At 42.6% G+C, this 21466-nt stretch overlaps 1 protein-coding gene across 1 annotated transcript in view; it reads right to left on the bottom strand.

Annotated features, from left to right (window-relative positions):
* Window positions 1-21466, bottom strand: part of SLC12A7 (solute carrier family 12 member 7) — a 352177-nt gene that overhangs the window by 168507 nt on the left and 162204 nt on the right. The window contains exons 6-7 of the mRNA XM_075826873.1: window positions 18142-18272; window positions 3447-3682 (exon numbers count right to left, since the gene is read on the bottom strand). Coding sequence (XP_075682988.1) covers window positions 3447-3682; window positions 18142-18272 — 367 coding nt within the window. The remainder of the gene's footprint in view (window positions 1-3446; window positions 3683-18141; window positions 18273-21466) is intronic.

Raw genomic sequence — 21466 nt, 5'->3', positions numbered from 1 at the left:
AAAAAAAAAAATTTTTCTAGCAACACATTCCCTTTAAACATTTTTAAATAATTTTAATAAAAGTCAATTTGAAAAGCTGTTTTAGAGAACTTAAAACATTGATTTATTAAAAAAAAAAAACAATTGTTGGATTCAAAAGTTGTACATAACCTTCAAAGAGTACTGCTCGCTCTCAAAAAATGTAAATGGTCACAGGCTCAAAAAAAAAAAAACGCATACCAATCTTTTCCAACTGACAAAAGTTGCTCAGCTTGTTACAAGAGAGAGCTATGCACACTTAAGCTATGTACCTGTGTCAGTAGGACATAATCAGGACCGATAAGCCACTGGAAGTAAATAAGTACCATATGTACTGACAGCAAGCAAATATCTTAATAATGGTAAGTAACCTAAGCAAATAGTATAAGAGAACGTTGCAGAATGTTTAATTAGAACATAAAAAAAACCAAAACGTTTATTTATGCAAAGCCTAACAATCCCTGGAGTTCCACATGGGTCAGTATTGGGCCCTATTCTTTTTAAAGGGGTTATCCGGGTTATTAAAGGTACACTCCAGCCTAGGGATGTCACAATACCAGAATTTGGACTTAGATACCGATACTTCGTGTAGTATTGTGATTTCGATACCAATTCAATACTTTGCCAAAAGTAATAAAAAAAAAAAAGATCTTCCATTTTCGGATGTGATGCGCGTGGTGTGATGAATTTAACCTCCACGTGCCTCACATTAATAGTAATTAACGCCATCATGTTTCTTATTCATAATTGGTCAATATGTAAGGTACATGATGGGGTTAATTACTATTAATGTGAGGCACATGGAGGTTAAATTCATCACACCTCGTGCCTCACAATAAGTGATAGAAAGCAGTTTTAATATATATTTTTTTTTTTTTACAGCGTACACATCATAAATGATGCAAAAAAATTGTTGTGCAGGTTATTACGGCCGCGCTAATACTGAATGTTTGTGTATTTTATGTATTGAGACATATTGTAATGTTTACACTTAATGTGTATTTTTTTAAATTTAACATTACTTTAGGTTTTTACTTTATTTTTTAAACTTTAATGTACTGGCATATATCTATATTACAATACATTAGCCTGTGTACTGATAGGTATGTCCTAACAACTGCCTGTGTACTAAGTATGCCCTAACAACAGGAAATATGGTAGGACAGCTCTGGGGTCCATTAATGGACCCTGGGCTGTCTGCCCATATATGGTATGTCCCTCAATCGCGTCACAGGAATTCCCTGTGACGCGATCCAAGGGGGCATCCCCCTTCTCATTTTCTCCTGAATGCTGCAATCCGCTGTGATAGCAGCATCACGGAAATAACGGCGGAGAGGAGCGTTTTCTCTGATCTCTGCCAGCGGTGCTGCGGCTGTGTAATACAGCCATTGCCCCTCTCCTGACAGGAAGTGCGTGCGCGGTCAGCATGAGAAGATGCGGCCAGCGCTGCACTAATGAGCGGCGGCGCAGGCACTTAACACAGAACGTGGGGGTGTTTTGTAGTGAGCCCGCCATGTTCTGTTTTCAGTGCCGCCGCTCATTAGTGCAACACCGGCCACTACGCATTATCCTGACCCCATGCACTTGTTATCAGAACTCAGGAGCGCGGCAATGACTGTATTGCACAGCCGCAGCCTCGCGCTCATATATTCATGTGTTACAATACTGAGCTGTGCGGCCGCACAGCTAAGCATCGAAATACCTGTATCGAACCGTTTGGGGATGCAGAGTAGCGAAACAGTATCGAAGTTTCGATGCATCGTGCATCCCTACTACAGCCGAAACGAAACTTTTCTATGTGTACCGGTTATGGAATTGTATGTTGAGCGATTACCCTAGGGCTGCTGGAGACTGCCGGAAGAGAGCGTGCAAATAAATCTGCAAGCTCAAATCCGTCACAACTCTGAGTCTAAGGCTACTCTAAGATTTTCGCCAGAGCCGACCGCAAGGTGGGATGGTCTTTGCTGTAAAGAACCCAGGTTGGCTTAGCAGAGTTAGGTGTTGGATAACAGGTGAAATGCAGGCAATACCTGAACAGGATAACCAGACAGCCAGAGGGTAAAAAGAAAGTCCAAAACAGTGCAAGTGGATATCAGGTAAAGCAGAGGTCAGAACAAGCCAGGAGCAGATAATCAAAATCAGTAAACAAAAGGTTATCCAAAAAAACGCCGAGGTCAATGTCCAAGAAGTCAAAGGTTAAAAGGTATAGATAAGTAGCTTTATCAACACGCCTACAGACAGGAAATGCTCACGCAAAGCACAGGTGGCGGAAGCTAGGTACAAACACAACCCTACACCTGATAGGCAGAAGAATAGAGAAAAAGAGATAGGCTCAAGGTAAAACAGAACCGCCCAGAAACTAGAACAGTATTCATGGTGATCTTAAGGGAACAGGCATTTTCCTTAAAGTACCATTATGGTATACCATGCGTCAGTTTCTCACCTGTTATTTTTCTTGCTGCTTCTATCTCTATATATCAGACTGGCATGGTTGCTTAGCAGCAGTGTGAATCAGGCTCAGTGACACACTTTCTCAACTTGAGTCTATGGAGATCTGTGTGTCACCCATCACAGGCTTCAGCAGTTCCTGAACCACAATAGTTTTGCACAGGGGGGGGGGGGGGGGGGGGGCGGACTTCTATCATCAGCTACCACTGATACTTAGACAGGTTCCTGTTACACAGGTAGAATGTGGAAAAATATAGTGCAGCCTCCCTGTCTGTATACATATGGTTTCTCAGCTTATATAGGAGAATATAGAGAGAATGATCATCACGGTGTTCCCCAACATGCAGAAATGGTATGGTCTTTAAGCTGGTCATGTGATGCTGTGCCTAAGCATCAAAAGATTTATATAAAAGTAGAGAGGAAGAGAAAAGCTGCAGTTCAAAAAGTACAGTATACAAAAAAGAAGTGTGGTATACAGTCAAGTGGGGAATGCAGACATGGAAAATTGTGTTGCCACTGGAGTTATTCTTTAAAATTGATGGCCTATGCTTAGGATAGGCCATCAATATTAGATTGTTTGGGGTTCGACTGTCAGCACCCCTGCCGATCAACTGTTTGAACGGGCTGCAGCGCTTGTACAAGCAAGCGCTGTAGCCTTTTCATGGTATACATTGTTCTTCTCTCCGTTCGTCATTTCATGTGCCGTTATATTTGTATTACACCACTGTCTCATTCAAGTTTGGGGAGGAGAACCATGTAAATAAGGAAAAGGCTGCGGCGCTCGTGCAATTTTACTCTGGACATAATTAGGCAAAATACAATGTAAAATTCTAAATTATAAAAGGACATTTATCCTTACTACAAATTTGCAAACTTTTTCAAAACTGTATATTTCGTAATGTAATTACTACATACAAAGATAACAAAACATTTATGTATGATTAAAAAATAAAAAAAAATAAAAGTGTATTTTGACTTACGGCAAATCTGGTGGATCAAAGGCTGATTTGATTACACCTGCATAAATTGCCATAATGGACAGTATCACACAGGCAAGGAAAACTAGTGCGAGCTTGTTGACATATTTAACACCAACAAAAACTACTATGGCCATCATAGCAACGATGCATGTTCCATAAATTCTTATGTTGTTTAACAAAGCTTGAGGATCATCTTGTTCTATTGGAAATATAGCAGCATTTGGTGATATATAGGTCTGCAAAAAAAAAGTTAAAATAAAAAAAAAAATAAAAAAATATTTACATACATATACACACACACATATATATATACACATACATACATATACACACACACACACCCCAAGATATTTGTGATTACAAGTCAATGTGGAAAGCATGCAAAAGGAAAATGTTAAAAAGTAAATTTTCCCCTTTTAACACTATGTAACTTTTAGGTCCAACATTCTGTGCTGACTTAGCATGAGCCCTCCACTTCATACAGAGGCAAACAAGGTTTTTGCCTCAGAAAAAAGACAGAAAGAAAAAAAACAACATTGTGGCTTGCTTCTAGAGGAGAATATCTCAGTACACACAGAGTCCGACGAATGAAGCGCGCTGTGGCTGTAAGGCTCCCTGTGGGCATTAGACGTATATATATTTCTTTAATACCAAATAACATTTTATTGAAGTACAGCCGATGACAACATAAGGATAAAGTATCCTTAATCTATCTTTAAAGCAGTCAAAGTTCAGTTTTTCCATTACAAAGCAGAGGCATAGAAGGAAAATATAATATTTTGGATGCCTATAGCCTCCACTAGTGGGAGTTTAGTGAATATTCTTTTATTACTAAAGGCTTACAGAAAAAAGTACAAAAGAAGAAAACGGCGCTCCTCTAAGGTACGTTTAGGAATAAATGCAATATATGTACAGTGAATCTAGGTAGACTCACCTGGTAGAGTTGTACAGGATGATCGGCACAACTCAATTTAGAAGCGTGTTGGGTCAATCTGACCCCAATGTCAGCGTAGTTTGAGGTCCTCTGGAGTTGACTCTGGGTGTGTCGCTGCTAGAGTAGAGATCCTCCCATCGTCCCATAATCATTGGCAAAGTGAAGAAAACTCCTTTCTGGGGCGCTCCTGTGCTAGTAGTAATAGCACAAAAACACGCCCCAGAAAGGAGTTTTCTTTATTCACTTTGCCATTTATTATTAAAAGGGTATTCCCAACTTCGATATTTATGGCATATCCATGGTACTGCCATCAGGGGAACCCCCTCGCCGACCTGCTGTAACTTCTCCCTCTCCTGGCAGGCTGTCTACAGAGGGAGAACAGTAAGGGCTTGTTCACACGTAGCAGAATTGCTGCATATTTTCCATCCGGAATTGCGGACGAAAAATACACAGCAGAATACAGTAGCAGCAAAGGGGGTGAGATTTAACAAATCTCATCCATACGCTGCGTAAAAATTCAGACCAGAAATTGACCTGTATTTTTGGGCCCGCAGCATGTCAATTCCTGCTTCGGAAAATGTACAGAAAATTGCTGCGTTTTTCAGAAGAGATGTCACCATTTCCTAGCATTGTGGAAAAACGCAGCAAAATACGCACCATTTTCTGCAGTAAAAAACGCAGGAAATGGTGCGTTTTTTCCGCAGTATGATGTCTGCTACGTTCAACAATATTTCTGCAGAAACTTTCTGCCACCATTCCGTTATGTGTGGACAAGCCCTAATAGTAAGGGCTCGTCCACACGTAACAGAATTGCCACGTTTTTCCGGCCAGAAAAAAAATACTGCAGAATACAGTAGAAGGATAGTGGATGAGATTTAACAAATCTCACCCACATGCTGTGTAACATTTCCGAGCCGAAATTGACCTGCGGTGCATATTTTTCGGACCGCAGCATGTCAATTCCTGCTACGGAAAGTGTGCAGAATTGCTGCGTTTTTCATAGGAGAGGTCTCCATCTCCTAACATTTGGAAAAACGCAGCAATTTACGCACAATTTTCTGCCGCAAAAACGCAGGAAATGGTGCATTTTTGCCGCAGCAGAAAGCCTTTGACTTTCAACTGAATTTTCTGCAGCAATTCTGTTGTGTGTGGACAAGCCCTAATAATAGTAATAAAACACTTTTATTCACTCCAATAAATATCTATCCATCTATCTAAAATATTTAAAAAAGAGCAGTAAATGGGCAGCACTCACAATGGCTTTACACATCCCATAATGCGGGTGACATACCCCATCAAACACTTCCTTTCCTGCAACTCAGACTACCTGCAACTGTGGTCTATATTTTACAATGCCCTTGCGGTCTGTTTTATGTGGGTGAAACCACATTAGACGTTAAGACCCGCCTCAATCCGCACCGCTACACAATCCGAAAAAAACGCCTAGATCTGCCAGTCCCTAAACACTACACGGAAGCCAATCACACGGAACGCCAGTTAAAATTCTGGCTTATTGACCATGTCCCTAGACCACATCTCGGTGGTGACAGGGCCAAGTCTCTGAGGAACAGGTATTTACAATGGATCAGGAAACTCAATACTTTAAAACCGAATGGCTTCAAAGCAGAATACATTCTAGGTGATGTACATTAGGACTCGCCTGCCCCGTTACATGTGGTTCCCTCCACTAATCATCCGTATACTTTGTTAGATTGAAAATAGAAATCTCTTTTTATGTTATAGTTATAACAATGGATTTACACACATTTTTTTTATCTTTACAGATATCATGTCTGTCACTTGAAGAAAATCACTTATGGAACGGATGATGGTTCTGCTCACAAAATGTGATCCAGCCTGTATTTTCCTTGCCTTTATATAATAAAACAGATTGTCCGGCACTTGGTGTGTTGATGTGATTTTAGTTTTACTTATTTACTACAGTATTGTTCCCTTGTTACCCGTGATTACCTGCACACAGACTCTATTCCATTTGTTGGTATGCTCCCCTTTAAGTACCGATATTTTGGAGTACTCATTGGTATGACTATATTCTACTATGTTGCAATTGTTGTCCTCTTGTACCCTGGCTGCCCCCATGTTGCACACGTAACAGGTTATTTGCTGTACATCCGCGGTGGTGTGCGCCGTTGCACCGATCTGTGTCATATACACGGACTGAGTGCTGGTACATACCTCTGGGCTTGGGCTTCACCCACCAATCTGGTGGTCTCCAGCTGTTGCCCCCGCTCAGTGTTCCTGAAGTTGCATTTGTACCTAATCAGCAACTTTTTGGGGGCATATAGCCTTTAATAAACCTTATTATTTCCTAATAGTTATTATATTCTATGGCCATACTGCCTTAACCCCTTAATGACCAGCCTATTTTAGACCTTAATGACCAGGCTATTTTTGAAGTTTTTCCATCGTCGCATTCCAAGAGTTAGAACTCTTTTATTTTTGCGTCGACATAGCTGTATAAGGTCTTGTTTTTTGCGGGACAAGTTGTATTTTTTAATAGCACCATTTTGAGGTACATATTATTTATTGATTAACTTTTATTAACTTTTTTTTTTGGGGGGGGGGGGAATAGAAAAAAAATCTGAAATTTCGCCACTTTTTAGCGTCCTAAATCGACGCCGTTTACCGTGTGGTATAAATAACACAATAAGTTTATTCAGCGGGTTGTTACGATTGCAACGATACCAAATTTGTATAGATTTTGTATGTTTTACTACTTTTACACAGTAAAAACACTTTTTTTTCAAAATTATTTGTTTTTGTGTCTCCATATTTGAAGAGCCGTAACGTTTTAATTTTTTCGCCGATTCAGTTGTATGAGGGCTTTTTTTTTTGCGGGAAGACTTGTAGTTTTTATTGGTACCATTTTGGAGCAGATGCGACTTTTTGATCACTTTTTAATCAAATTTTTTTAAAGTCAGGATTCACAGAAAACAGCAATTTTTCCGTCATTTTTTATTTAATTTTTTACAGCGTTCACCGTGCGGGTTAAGTAATGTAATAGCTTTATAGTCGGGGTCGTTACGGACGCGCCGATACCAAATATGTGTAACTTTTTAACTTTATTTTTTCACATTTTTTTTTTAATTAACTTTATTCAACTTTTTTTTAAACTTTTTTTACTAATCCCACTAGGGGACTTCACTATGCGATTCTCCGATCGCTATTATAATACACTGCAATACTTTTGTATTGCAGTGTATTACTGCCTGTCCGTTTAAAACGGACAGGCATCTGCTAGGTCATGCCTCTCGCTATTGAGCACCGCATCTGAGGGGTTAAACGGGTGAGATCGATACTAATATCGATCTCACCCGGCAGAGCAGGGATGCTCCCAGCCCTCAGCTGCCTCTGGCAGCTGAGAGCAGGGAGATTTGACAGCTCCCTGCTCTGTTTACTTATTCCGATGCCGCGACGTAAAAAAGTCTATGGCATCGGAATAAGGCCCGTTAGTGACCGACGTAAAAAGACTATGGGCCGGTCACTAAAGGGTTAATTTCCTTTTTCTCTCCCTTCAATAGCCCCCCATATTGTTATTTTATGCTGTTACAGGCTCGGAGTATAATAATTTTAGACATGTCTCCGCACTGTGTGCAGGCACACACAGGGTTAACTTCACAACCCGGCCATTGGAGTGTGCTGTTCATGAGGCCAGTGAGTGTTGCTATGACGCTCATAAACACTCCCTCACTCATTTATGAGCACTTGCCCTCTAGTAATATGGTCGCAGTGGATTTTTTCACTCTTCTGTGAGCATCAACACTGCAATGTCCCATTTATTTCTCCCCTGCACAGGTGCATTAGCACTGTAACGATGTTGGGCGAGCTCCCATTGTAAACACTTACTACCATGCTGGATCATATGTGAGTCCTATCTGTATATTCACTAAATAAGCCCAGCTGCACTTTATTACTTATCATAAAACAGACTGCTACACTATACTATGAGGGATATTGCAGGTCTATTTATATGCCATATATGCAGAATTGTAATGTATATCACCCTTCTCACTGGGACACTTGCATGCATCCACTATATGAACTGTAATTTGATGTTTTGCTTGATTGTAAATTGCTTATTCACTTGCTCATCCTTTATATACGTGGTGTATACCCACTGAAAAAAAAAAAAGTGCTTGAGAAAGGCTCAGGTTGTGTGAGTCAGAACGTTGCACTTTTGGGGTCAATAAAGCACCCTCTTTTTTCACTATAAGCCTTTGTGAGTGCTGCCTATTTACTGCTTTTTGTCTAGAGCAGGGGTCTCAAGCACACGGCATGCCTCCCCTGGGGCTGTCATCTGTGGCCCGTGAGACACAGAGATGCTAGTACAGACTCTGCTCTAGGATTCTGGAATTCCCCGACATAGCTGTCCATATGTGGACAGCAAAGTCTGGGGCTTCCTCAGAGAGGAGTCCCGGGCAGAGCCCTAGTATAGGCTCTGCTCTGGGGAAGCCTCTGACATCGCTGTCCATACATCGACAGTGATGTCAGGGGCTTACCCAGAGCAGGAGTCCCAGTGATGTCAGGAGCACAGCTGGAGTCCCAGGAAGAGCCTACTAGCGCTCTGCACGGGACTCCAGCTTTGGGGTTGCCCCTGACATCCATGTCCATATATGGACAGTAATGTCAGGAGTAGAGCTGGAATCCCAGGCAGAGTGCTAGAAGCAGCTCTGCTCTGGGACTCCAGCTCTGGGCAAGCCCCTGACATCACTGTCCATATATGGACACTGATGTTAATGGCTTCCCCAGAGTTCCGGCGCAGAGCCTATACTAGTGCTATGCTCCGGGACTTTGGCTCTGGGGTTGCTCGATATCACATTCCGGTCCAGGAGGATCCCCTGACGTCACTGTGTATGGACAGTGACGTCAGGGGCTCCAACAGTAGAGGAATCCCCAGCCAACGCGTCAACGCTCTGGCTGGGGATTCCACTCCTAGAGGGAGCCCCAATGGAGCTATCTAGTTGGGGGGCCCGTGGCAGCATGTACTGGGGGGGGGGCCCAGTGGCAGCATGTACCGGGAAGGGCCCAGTAGCAGCATGTACCGGGGGGGGGGGACTGACAGTGGCAGCATCTACAGAGGGGACTGTGGCAGCATCTACAGAGGGGACTGTGGCAGCATCTACAGAGGGGACTGTGGCAGCATCTGCAGAGGGGACTGTGGCAGCATCTGCAGAGGGCACCGTGGCAGCCTTGGAAAACTTGCTCCCCAAAAGTCAGTTTGCACACCATTCATTATAAGCCCCGCTTTGCGCCCAGCGTGTAAGAAATGCACACACATTTGGCATGGCTGAAGTCGGCAGAAGTTACCAAATATGCGTTCAGGTGTGTTTATCCAGTGGCATGCATTAGATGTCAAAAGACATAAGCTAAAATTACATATGCACAATTTAAAAAAAATAAAAATTCGCTTTATTCCTTTTACAATTTTTAAAAGTTAAATAAAATCACTTTTTTTAATTTATTTTTTTAACACAATATGGGAGCTCAACGTGTTCTGAGAAGAACAAGACCAAAATACATGTAGGTTGGAAGAGTAATAGAAGAACAATTTGCTTTTAAATTGGCACATGGCTAAAACTCTATTTTCGGTGCAGATTGCTAATTTAAAATTCACTACAAATTCACTACAAATGGGGGCGTGGCCGGACACGGATGGGAGAAGAAGCTGACGTGGTGAGCTCCGCTGCAGGCGAACTTAATCCCTGTACATTCTCCCTTCTGGGGATAGTATAAGAACAGCACTATACCTTATTATACTCCCACTACCAAAAGGGAGTAAACACCCTATTTTGGCCCATTTTGAAGAAGTTGCAGGCTTTGGCCTAGACGAAGGACCGGACCCCCGGGCTAAATTACTCACCGGACCGCACTTCCGACAGAGCGGACAACATAGGAATACAGCCACAGGCTTACAGATAAGCCCATCGGAGCTTGGGGAGTACCTGGACAACGTTACCAAACGTCTTGGGAATCACAGGTGACTGATATACAGCCAGCACAGTAGCAGCTCCCCCCATCACATCCACACATCAGGAGCACACTTCCAGACCTACTCACAATTAGAGGTTGGAATTAAGATGGTCCCCAAACCACCTTCTAAAGCTCCGTTCCTGACTGGAGGACTTTATACCTATATCCATCCTCCAAGGTGGATAACTGGGGGAATATAGCCTATGCCCTGATGAATATGGAGGCCTACTTGCTCTAACTACCGTCTATGCTTTTACACCTAGTGTTATGACAGGGTCTACCAGTTACCATACGCTATAACCTCTACATTGGGACAAGCAACGCTTCTAATGCTTGCCCACTCCAATACAAAACTATTGGCATAAATTACTACCTGGCAAGAAGTGTAAACACCCAAAAGCTTCCATCTGAGGTTTAATCGTTAATACCCATTGCAGGTACTTGTGGCATACTCATTGGCCAAAACCGACCAACCTTACGCTGAACTGTGTTTATTATTCAGCTGAGGACACGGCTCTAATTTTTTCTGAATGCTCCCACGCTGCATTCTATAACCTGGCTTACACCTCCATGCAATTTGGACAGAACTATCCAAACTAGCTACCAACTAAAATATATCTAGGGTCAGAGGCCCAATTTTTTCTTAACCCATTATTGGACTTCCTGTAATGGCAATAGCCTAAACTGCTACAGGGAAAAGACAGGGGACTTATGCTTTCCTGAGCAACATTATCAGCATCACCACTGTGCTCATCGTCTCACATACTAATAGGAATTAAACGAATTGTCCGTCTTGGTGAAAGTTGGAAAACAGGAGGGATGGAGTACTCCTAAATAACAGAAGAAATCGAAATCGGACATGGATAAATTCCTTAAGCAAAGATCCCCATCTACCAAGACAGTCCCTGCCAAATCTGCACCTACCCAGACTCTAGTATCAGAAAATATGGAGTTCTATGGGGAAAGCTCAGAAGATGAAGAAGCCTGTGGGGCTTCATAGTCTATTCACCTATCACAACTCACCATGCAGAACATTATTGAAAATGCTCTCAAACCAGTGGTAAAGGAATTAAAAGGATATCAAACATGAAATGAGACAACTCAATGGCAGGGTGGAACACCTAGAGGACACCCAGATTTCACTCATTGACCATGGAAAAGCCACAAATTAAGCTTTCCAAACCTGCCAAACCCATCTGAATAGCCTTCTGACCTATGTCGAAGACCAGGACAATAGGGGAAGGAGGAATAAACTGTGATTGAGAGGAGTTCTGGAATCTGTCCCTAATGTAGAGACTACGCTTGGATAGGTAAAAGCGTTCCGGAGTTATTACCACATAAATTGACACGTCAGATTTGAAAAAATCATCTGTGTCCACAAGGCCAAAACAGGCTGTGTCCTAAAGGGGTTAATGTAGATGTGAAACTCTTTGCGAAATGGATTGCCTCTCGCCTCTCTAAGTTATTGCCTGACTTGGTCATGGATGATCAGGTGGGGTTTGTACGTGGTAGAGAAGCTCGAGATAATACTAACAAGACCCTTCTTTTAACATCATATTGCCAGGCACGCAAGATACCGATGTGTTTACTTTCGGTTGATGCCGAAAAGGCTTTTGATAGGGTGCACTGGGTGTTTCTCCGTAGTGTCTTGACTCAGGTTGGACTTGGCCCCAAGGATTATGGCATTATACCACAGGCCTACGGCTTGAGCTCGAGTTAAATGGTCTTTTGTCTGACTCCCTGCCTATTACAAATGGTACGAGACAGGGGTGCCCACTCTCGACTCTGTTATATGTTTTGGTCATGGAAAACCTGGCTGTGGCACTCCGGAATAACCCTAGTAGTAATGGCATTTGTGTTGGTGCACAGCATCACAAACTAGCTCTCTACGCTGATGATCTTCTCGTGTACATCACAACTCCTATGATTTCCTTGCCATCTTTGACTGGGGAGTTTGAGCGATTTGGTCATTTGAGTAATTTTAAAGTTATTTACTCTAAATCGGAGGCGTTGAATATATCTCTAGTCGCCCCCCTAGCTGCTCATCTCGCTCGGGTTTTCCCGTTTAAGTGGCAATCCACGTCCTTAAAATACTTAGGGATACATATCCCCACACATTTGTCTGACTTGTTTACCCTGAATTACACACCTGTTCTACAGCGTACCTTACGGGAGTTGGTGGTGTATGGAGGGAGTCGCATGTCGTGGTTTGGGCGTATTAACGCTGTTAAAATGGATATATTGCCCAAATTTCTGTACATATTTCAGACTGTTCCTATTGTGGTTCCAGCGGTTTTCTTCCAGACCTTACATAGGGCCATAACCAAATTTGTGTGGGGCTCCTCTAAGCCTCGCATTAGATTTTCTGTCCTTAGGCGGCCGAAAGTGGAGGGGGGCGCAGGTTTGCAGGGCTTTAAAAAAAGTTTCCATCAAGCTGCGATTCTCATGAGATTTGTGAACTGGTTCCGCTCAGATGCGGGTAAGCAATGGGTGCGCATTGAGAAAGGTATGTCCTCATTTACATTGTCCTCTTTGCCTCGGTTGACTGGCTCCCAGCGACCAACGTCTCCTCTGCCTTTCCTCACACGTCAGTTTCTTGTAGTTTGGGAGCGGATCATTGGTGCTCTGGACCTTACTCACCGTCCGGGTCCTTTGACTCCTCTTTTTGATAACCCTTCCTTCCCTCCGACGGTGGGTGTGGACACATTCCTCTGTTGGGGGAGACAGGACGGCGGATATTTGGCTCAGACCCTTACACCTGATGGTGCAATTTTGTCGCTTACCGCTGTTTGAGGCCTGCCCGGGGAGCGATCAATATGGTGGTCCTATTTTCAGCTGCATTCATATCTCTCTTCCATCGGTGATTGTCTTGTGTTGCTACAGGATAAGACTCCTTTGGAACATTATCGGTCCTTGACTTCTGCTCCTTCTCATATGCTGTCCTATGTACATGGGATCCTCCGACTTGGTTACTCTTAGGGTATGTGCACACACACTAATTACGTCCGTAATTGACGGACGTATTTCGGCCGCAAGTCCCGGACCGAACACAGTGCAGGGAGCCGGGCTCCTAGCATCATACTTATGTACGATGCTAGGAGTCCCTGCCTCGCTGCAGGACAACTGTCCCGTACTGTAATCATGTTTTCAGTACAGGACAGTTGTCTTGCAGCGAGGCAGGGACTCCTAGCATCGTACATAAGTATGATGCTAGGAGCCCGGCTCCCTGCACTGTGTTCGGTCCGGGACTTGCGGCCGAAATACGTCCGTCAATTACGGACGTAATTAGTGTGTGTGCACATACCCTTATTCTCAGTTGACATTCACCACAGCTTGGGATGAGGAAATGGGGGTTCGACACTGAGGATTGGGGGACTTCTTTCTTCTTGGCTCATAAGTTGCTGACTTCTTGTTTTGCTCAGGAGAAAAACTATAAAATCCTTACCAGATGGTACAGTTGCCCTTCCTTTTTACATATGATATTTTCTGATGTGTCTGCTGATTGTTGGAGGTGTGGGGAGGCTCCTGGAACTATGTTGCATATTTGGTGGGATTACTCCGTCCCTTTTGGAGAAAAAATTTTGAACTTGGAAACAAGCTTTTTGACACGGACATTCCTACATCGCCTTCTATTGGATTGCGTTCCATGGTTCCTGGATCACTCCCATACCTTAAAAAGGGTGTCTTTAGGCATTTTCTGACTGCAGCTAGAACTGTAATCCCACGTCACTGGAAGTCCAGTACTGTGCCTTCTTTGCAGGAATGGGTAACTGAAATGAATGGGATTATGAGAATGGAGGAGTTGATGTCTGCTGATCGGGGTAAATCTGAGATCTTTGTTCAAACTTGGTCAGTGTGGTCCAGATTTCGGGGTGGTGCTGGTCTGCCTCTCTGGTTGGATGGCCTCTTTTGAACGCTCATATCGACAATTTTGTGTGCTTTTGTAACTTTGTGTTGAACTTAACACTTAAAAATGTCATTACTACTCGTTTTTTTGGGACTGGCTTCCCTACATATTGTACTACTTTTGCTATTGTGCTGTTACTTGCCATTAGATATTATTATTTCCTTCCTTTTTATTTTTGATGTTTGGGAGGCTACCTCCTACCATTGTTCTTATGTCTCTAACATTTTCTACAGCTTGAATTTATTGCACTGCGTGCAATCTTTTGAAATTTCGTGAGAAGTTTTATATACTCTGCTTTATATTCTAATAAAATTGTTGATAAAGAAAAAAAAAATTTGAACTGCTTTTTTTCCCTAGAAGTCTTTTATTAAAGGAAAAAAAACTGATGTTAAAAAAATAAAAAAAACAAAAAAAAAAACACATCTTTGGTATCACCGCGTTCGTAATGACCCAAACTATAATGTCCCGCACGATGAACACCGCAAAAAAAACAAAAACTATGCCAGAATCACTATTTTTTGGTCACCACCCCTCCAAAATAGGGAATTAAAAAGTGATCAAAAAGTTGCATGTACCCCAAAATTGTACCAATAAAAACTACAACCCATCCCGCAAAAAAACAGTATTTCTGACTGAAAAATAAAAAAAAGTTATGGCTTTCAGAATATGGTGACAGAAAATATTTTTTTTTTTTATAAAAAAAGTGATGTTACTGTGCAAATGCTGCAAAACAAAAAAAAAAACGATTTACATTTGGTATCGCCGTAATCGTATCGACCAGCAGAATAAAGTAAAATTGTCATTTATAGGACACGATGAACGCTGGAAAAAATAAAAATAAATCATTGTCAGAATTGCTAGTTTTTGGTCACCTGGCTTGCAAAAAAATGCAATAAAAAGTTATAAAAAAAATTGCATGTACTGCAAAAACTACAGATTGTCCTGCAACAAATAAGCCCTCACACAGCAACGGTGGTGAAAAAATAAAGAAGTTCTGGCTCTCAGAATATGGTGATGCAAAATGTGCAGAGTGTTGTAAAAGCGGATAAGATTGGGCACCATTTACCAGTGCGACACTGGCCACATATCTATGAATTATTATTTTATTTACCCTATTATTATACCCTGATATACTCTGCCCAGTTTACATATGCCCCCATATTATAAACTGGAATGCCAGAAAAACCCCAAACTACTACCAAGCAAAATCTGCTCTCCAAAAGCAAAATGGCGCTCCCTCCCTTCTGAGCCCTGCAGCATGCCCAAACAGCAGTTTGCGCCCACATATAGGGCATCACCATACCCGGGAGAACCCGCTTAACTTTTTATGAGGTATTTGTCTTCAGTGGCACAAACTGGGCACAACATATTATGCGCTAAAATGGCATATCAGTGGAAAATTGCAATTTTCTCTTTGAACCACTGTGCATTAACCCCTTTGCGCACGATGACTTGATAGCACATCATGGTGCGGGGGTTGATGTATGGAGCCAGCTCACGTGCTGAGCCTGATCCATACGCTGCGGGTCTCAGATGTGTATTACAGCTGACACCCAGAACTAACGGACAGGAACAGCAATCGCGCCGTTACAGAAGCCTGTAAAATTAACAATATACTGCAATACATTAGTATTGCAGTATATTGTACCAGCGATCCAATGATCGCTGGTTCAAGTCCCCTAAGGGGACTAATAAAATGTGTAAAATAAGTAAAGTAAATTAGTAGTTAGAAGAAAAAAAAACCTTTTCCCATTTTTCTGTTGGAGGTTTCCGTCGGTTTAACCCCTTAGCGGAAAGGCAAACGGAAACCTCAGCTTCCATTTCCCTCACCATTGATATCAATGGTGACGGAAACCTAGCTAATGGTTTCCGTCAGTCACCGTAGATTTCAGTTTGCCTTTCCGTTGAGGGGCAATGGTGATGTGAACAGGCCCATATAGGGGAGAAGATATCCCCTGTTCAGAATCCTTATCTATTGGCCAGAAGAAAGAGCAGTGACAAAGGGCCCCTCTCTCTCTATGGGAGGACCTGTTCTGCATTACACAGATAACCCATTTTTTGTATGGGCACTGTGTAATGATTAATTTCTGCTGTGGTGAGGAAACATGTTAACTGAACACTTAGGCCCTGTTCACACAGAGGATTTTGCTGGCAGAAGAAATCTGCCTCAAAATTCCTTACAGGAAGTTTGAGGCAGATTTTGACCTGCCTGCAATTTCTTGCCGCAGTTTTCACGGGTTTTTCGCCCGTGGCCATTGAGGACCATGGGCAAGAAATGCTGCAAGAATTTTTTTTTTCTGCCTATCATTCATTTCAATGTGAGGTCAGAAGTGGAACCACGGCAAGAAAGAACATGACGATTTCGATTGGAGGTCAGAGACGGAACGGCAAGAAAGAGCATGCCGCTTTTTTTTTTACCGCGAGTGGCTAAAACCGTTGCGGAAAAAAACGCCTCCACCTCCCACTGAAATCAATGGGAGGCGGTTTCGGACATTTTTTGTCACCGATTCCAACGCGGTTTCGGTGTCAAAATCAGCAACAAAAAAAAAAAAAGTGTGAACTGGGCCTTACGGACAGGTTTCTCCACAGCTAATCATTGGTGGTCACAGCAGGGGAACAATTTGTGATCTGCTTATTGTCAAGTAACCCTATCAAGTGATGATTGTCCAAAGCGGACAACCAATTTAAGAACTCGTCCACACGTAACGGAATTGCTGCAGAAAATGGTGCGGATTTTGTTGCGTATTTCAGGAGGAGATATCGCCATATCACAGAATTGAAAAAAACCGCAGCAAAATAAGCATTTTCTGCAGTGAAAAAAACTTAGGCAATGGAGCAGTTTTTCCGCAGCGGAACGTCTGCTAGTTTTAGCGGAAATGCTGCAGAAATTTTCGGCAGCAATTCCGTTACGTGTGGACAAAACCTTAAATTGGTTGTCCGCCAATTCAGTCCACTTTCCGCAGCATGTCAATTCCTGCTGCGGAAAGTGGACTGAATTGGCGGACAACCAATGAAAAAAAACGCACCGCAGGTGAATTTTAGGACGGAAATTTTATGCAGCATGTGGATGAGATTTGTTAAATCTCATCCACTATGCTGCTACTGCATTCCGCTGCGTATTTTCCGTCCGCAATTCTGGATGGAAAATATGCAGCAATTCCGTTACGTGTGGACAAGCCCTAACAGGTTAACCTCTCGGATCCTTGGTTCCCCATGTATAAGCAGTGCCAGATGTCAGACAGGCAAATATCCCCTGTACCTACCGATATAAACAAAGATCAATCTGACCATGAATTGTAATTTCTAATATAATGTCTATTGACAGCATTAATCTAGAAAATGGAGTTTATTAAAATTGTTTCTAGGTAGTTTTCTCGCATATCCCATTAACTAGCAATGATGGGACTTTAAATTGACTACTGCTGGTTTAGACCAGGATCAAACACACACACAGTTTTTTATGCTGTTTTCGTGGCAATTTATGGCTGTTTTTTTAGCAAAACTCAGAAGTGGACACAAAAGAAAGGGGATGCATCAGTCTTTCCTTTATGCCTTTCCTTCCTTTTCTGGCTTTAAAACTGCATCAAAACTGTGTGTGTGTTTGTGTGATTCTGGCCTCACAGTAGCATGATAAGGACCATTGTAGAGACAGAAAGGTCTAGCCTAGAATAAATCTGAGGCAGAAAACGGTGTTCTGTGACTTTATAGCTTTACAGCCTCACAGAACACTGTGGTGTAAAGGGGTAGCAAAGTTATGAGAACAATAAAACAAGTACGATACACTGAAAATGTAAAAAAAAAAAAAAGTGCGTACACATAAAAAGTAGCAGGTTTGAAAAAGAATAATACAAATAAAAACTCACCAAAAGAATTTCTATTGTACCAAGAATGTACATAGCTCCAGCAAAAGTTGTACCCAGGTAGAAGCAAAGACCCACAGCACCTCCAAATTCCGGACCTAAAGATCTTGATATCATGTAGTATGATCCACCAGCTGTTAAATTCAATAGTTAAATAAACCTTTTAGTTATTTATGAAACCAAACGCAAGCATAAAAAAGGAAATCTTTTATGTGCTATAAGGCTATATATGCACGACAGTGAAAAAAAAGGCAGCTAAAAAAAGAAGATCAAACTAGCTGTTTTCACGGACGTTTTGCATTTGTGTGACTCCAAATTTTCATCCATTTTCCAACCGTCTGGCCATCCGTTTTTCACATCGGTTAAAAAAAAGGTTACATTTCATTTGTCAGGGTTTTTTTTTCCAAACCCCTGAAGGAAACGATCACCCATACATCATTTTCTCTGGCTTTTACAGTATACAGAGCTTTGTTAGATTCTTCTGCTTGTTTGCATTCGTTTCTGGTGTATTTTTTGCAATTTTTGGATTGCAAAATATCACGACCTGGAAACAGTGTGTTGCTGCATTGGTTGATTTCTGGGCAATTCGGAGAGCCTGGACAAATGCTTGATGAAGAACCCAGGAGGAAGCAGCGGCGGTACTGGGTTCACCCCATTCTGTCTCAGCTGGACTGGGAGGGACTCTATCATATTCTCTACCAGGAGCTGCGCCAGCACCCTGAGAAATTACCAAGCGTTCTGCCAGATATTTGACAGGCTGCTGGAGTTACTGCGGGCTGTTTTAACCTATCAAGACACAAACATATGACGTTCGATTTCTGCTGAAGAATGGCTCATCATTCCCCTGAGGTAAGCCTAAAATACTGTCTCCTTTGCCCAATACTGCCATGTCACAACCATGGAGCTGCTGTATGACCCCTTTTGTATAATAACACCATGTCACCTTCATAGATATAGTACTACCATGCCCCCTTTAACACAATATGCCCCGCTGCATTCCTCTTTTGGACACACTGTCTGAAGTCTAGCTTGAAAGAAAATGCAAATAGTTTTCCTGACTAACATAGTGTTTGTGGTGGACTATATACGGAACTATTGCTTAAAATGTCGTTTTCCTTTTCTAGATTCTTGGCGACCGGAAACACCTTTGCTTCCCAGCATTTTCAATTTTTCCTGGGGATATCTACCATATTGTGGCTAATCCAGTCGACCTGCCAACTCATCTGGACTACACTCAAGGGGATGGTGATGCCTCCACTCACACCTCAAGACCGGCTGCGAATTGCTGAGGGGTTTTAAGACACTGCGCAGTTTCCCAACTGCATAGGTGCGGTGGATGAGAAGCTCATCCAATGTCAAGAAGCTGTCAAACTCGGACTCCAGTTTCCAGAATTACAAAGAGTATTTCTCATGGTGCTGTTGGCCTTGGCTGACAGAAATTAATGGTTTGTGATTGTGGATATTGGAGCCTATGGGAGAACTGCGGATGCTGGCATTTTCAGGGCTTTCAGAATGGGTGAGCGGCTTCTTAACAACCAGCTGTCCCTAGCGGAAGCTCGCCCCCTGCCCAGCTCTTGTGGACTACCCACTCCCTTTCCTCATTGTTGCAGACAAAGGGTTTGGACTCTCCCGACATGTGAAGCGACCATTCCCCAGATGAGGATTGGACACCCGGAAACACATTCAATTACCAGTTCACCAGGGCCTGCCGGTACGTTCATTCGGGATCCTTGCCAGCAAGTGTAAAGTGTTCCAGTCGCCCTTTCAGATGGATCCTGAGAATGTAGACATGGTCATTCAAGTCTGCATCCCCCTCAACTTTACCTAGATCCATGATGCCACTTTAGATTTAGATTCAGAGCACACCTTTCCTGATTTATCTCTCCCTTAGACTACACTGCATGGAAGACCATGATCGTTGGGTCTTGAGATTCGAGGCTTGTACTTCATGACCTCAGGGGTTCCATGGCAGCAGAATCATATCCGCTGATTTGTTGGACCACTGGACAGTGTTAATTTGTTTTGTTCTGTTTGGTTTAGTTAGTGTAGGGAGTCGCATCACAATGAGGACTCTTGTTGTGAGCGTATGTATTTTTGACCAAAAATGTATTTTCTACATTTCTTGAAGTCTAAAAATGTTATAATATTTAATTTTTAAACATTTCTCTTAATTATTTATGCCCTTTTACAATTTTTTTTTCAAAGAAAATCTTTAAAGGGGTTGTCTGGGCATGGGGCAATATTTCATACTGATGAACTAACCACTGGATAGGTTATTAGTATTTTATCGGTGTGGGTCCTTCACCCAGACCCTGCACTGATCAGCTGTTATGGCTGCCTCCGGGCTCTGGAAGTTATGCAGTGTTCGGTGCTGCAAGCAGATGGCTCCGTACCCAGTATAGCAGCACACCTATCCTGATCATAAATCATCCCATGCCCGGACAACCCCTTTAATTAAATTTTAGAAAAAATAGAAAAACCAATAACTCATTAACAGATTGTTTTTCTTAAAATAAAGATACATTTTTATGTGTCTTTTTTTTTTTTTTTTTTTTAGTAAAAAATGTATCAAATGTTAAAAGTTTTTTTTATACTGATGACCTATTCACAGGATAGGTCATCAGTATATGATCTGTGGGGTCCACTGAATCGGTTGCCTACAAGCTCTGGAAGCTGTGAGCAAGGATGGGGGCCGGATAGGAGCAGAGCTGCAGTTTCCCGTTGCCACCGCTCTACAGTGGATGTTGCTAGAAGAAGACACAAGGCACAGTTGGAAAAGATACATTTTTACATTTAAAAGAAAAAAAGTAACTCACCAACAAGGTGACAACAAAAGCACCAATAAAAAAATAAAACTATTTAATTGTTTAGTAACAGCTGGATGAGGTGCCAGGGGGAGTTGTACCCAAACTCCCCTCTGAAAGCTCCTGGCTACCTTAGATAGGTTAGTGCCCAGAGAGGGCTGGGCCAGGTTGTGTGCCAGATAGGCTAGAGTAGGACGGTCAAGGTTGGCTGGGTCCATAACGTCCTGTAGAAGGACCATGTCGGCTGTACAATCCGGATGATAGTCTGGACAGCCCCTGTCCCTGAAATTGGCGCGAATGTCCATAAAATCGGGACGATAGGGGCAGTCCTGACAAAGACGGGGACGACTATTTCATCCACCAATAAAGGGTGCATGGCATTCGTATGGCAGTTGGAAAGCGTGCCTTATCCAGCTGTTGATGCAACAGATTGAGGAACCTCACAAGTGGGGACGGATTATTTGGTGGTACAAAAGCCTCCAACATGTTACCGCCATCTGAGTCCGGTACCTGGTGGCTTTTGG

This window comes from Rhinoderma darwinii, chromosome 5 (genome assembly GCF_050947455.1).
Source record: "Rhinoderma darwinii isolate aRhiDar2 chromosome 5, aRhiDar2.hap1, whole genome shotgun sequence".
NCBI classification, from domain to species: Eukaryota; Metazoa; Chordata; class Amphibia; order Anura; family Rhinodermatidae; genus Rhinoderma; species Rhinoderma darwinii.
This window is presented reverse-complemented; position numbering and strand designations above follow the sequence as displayed.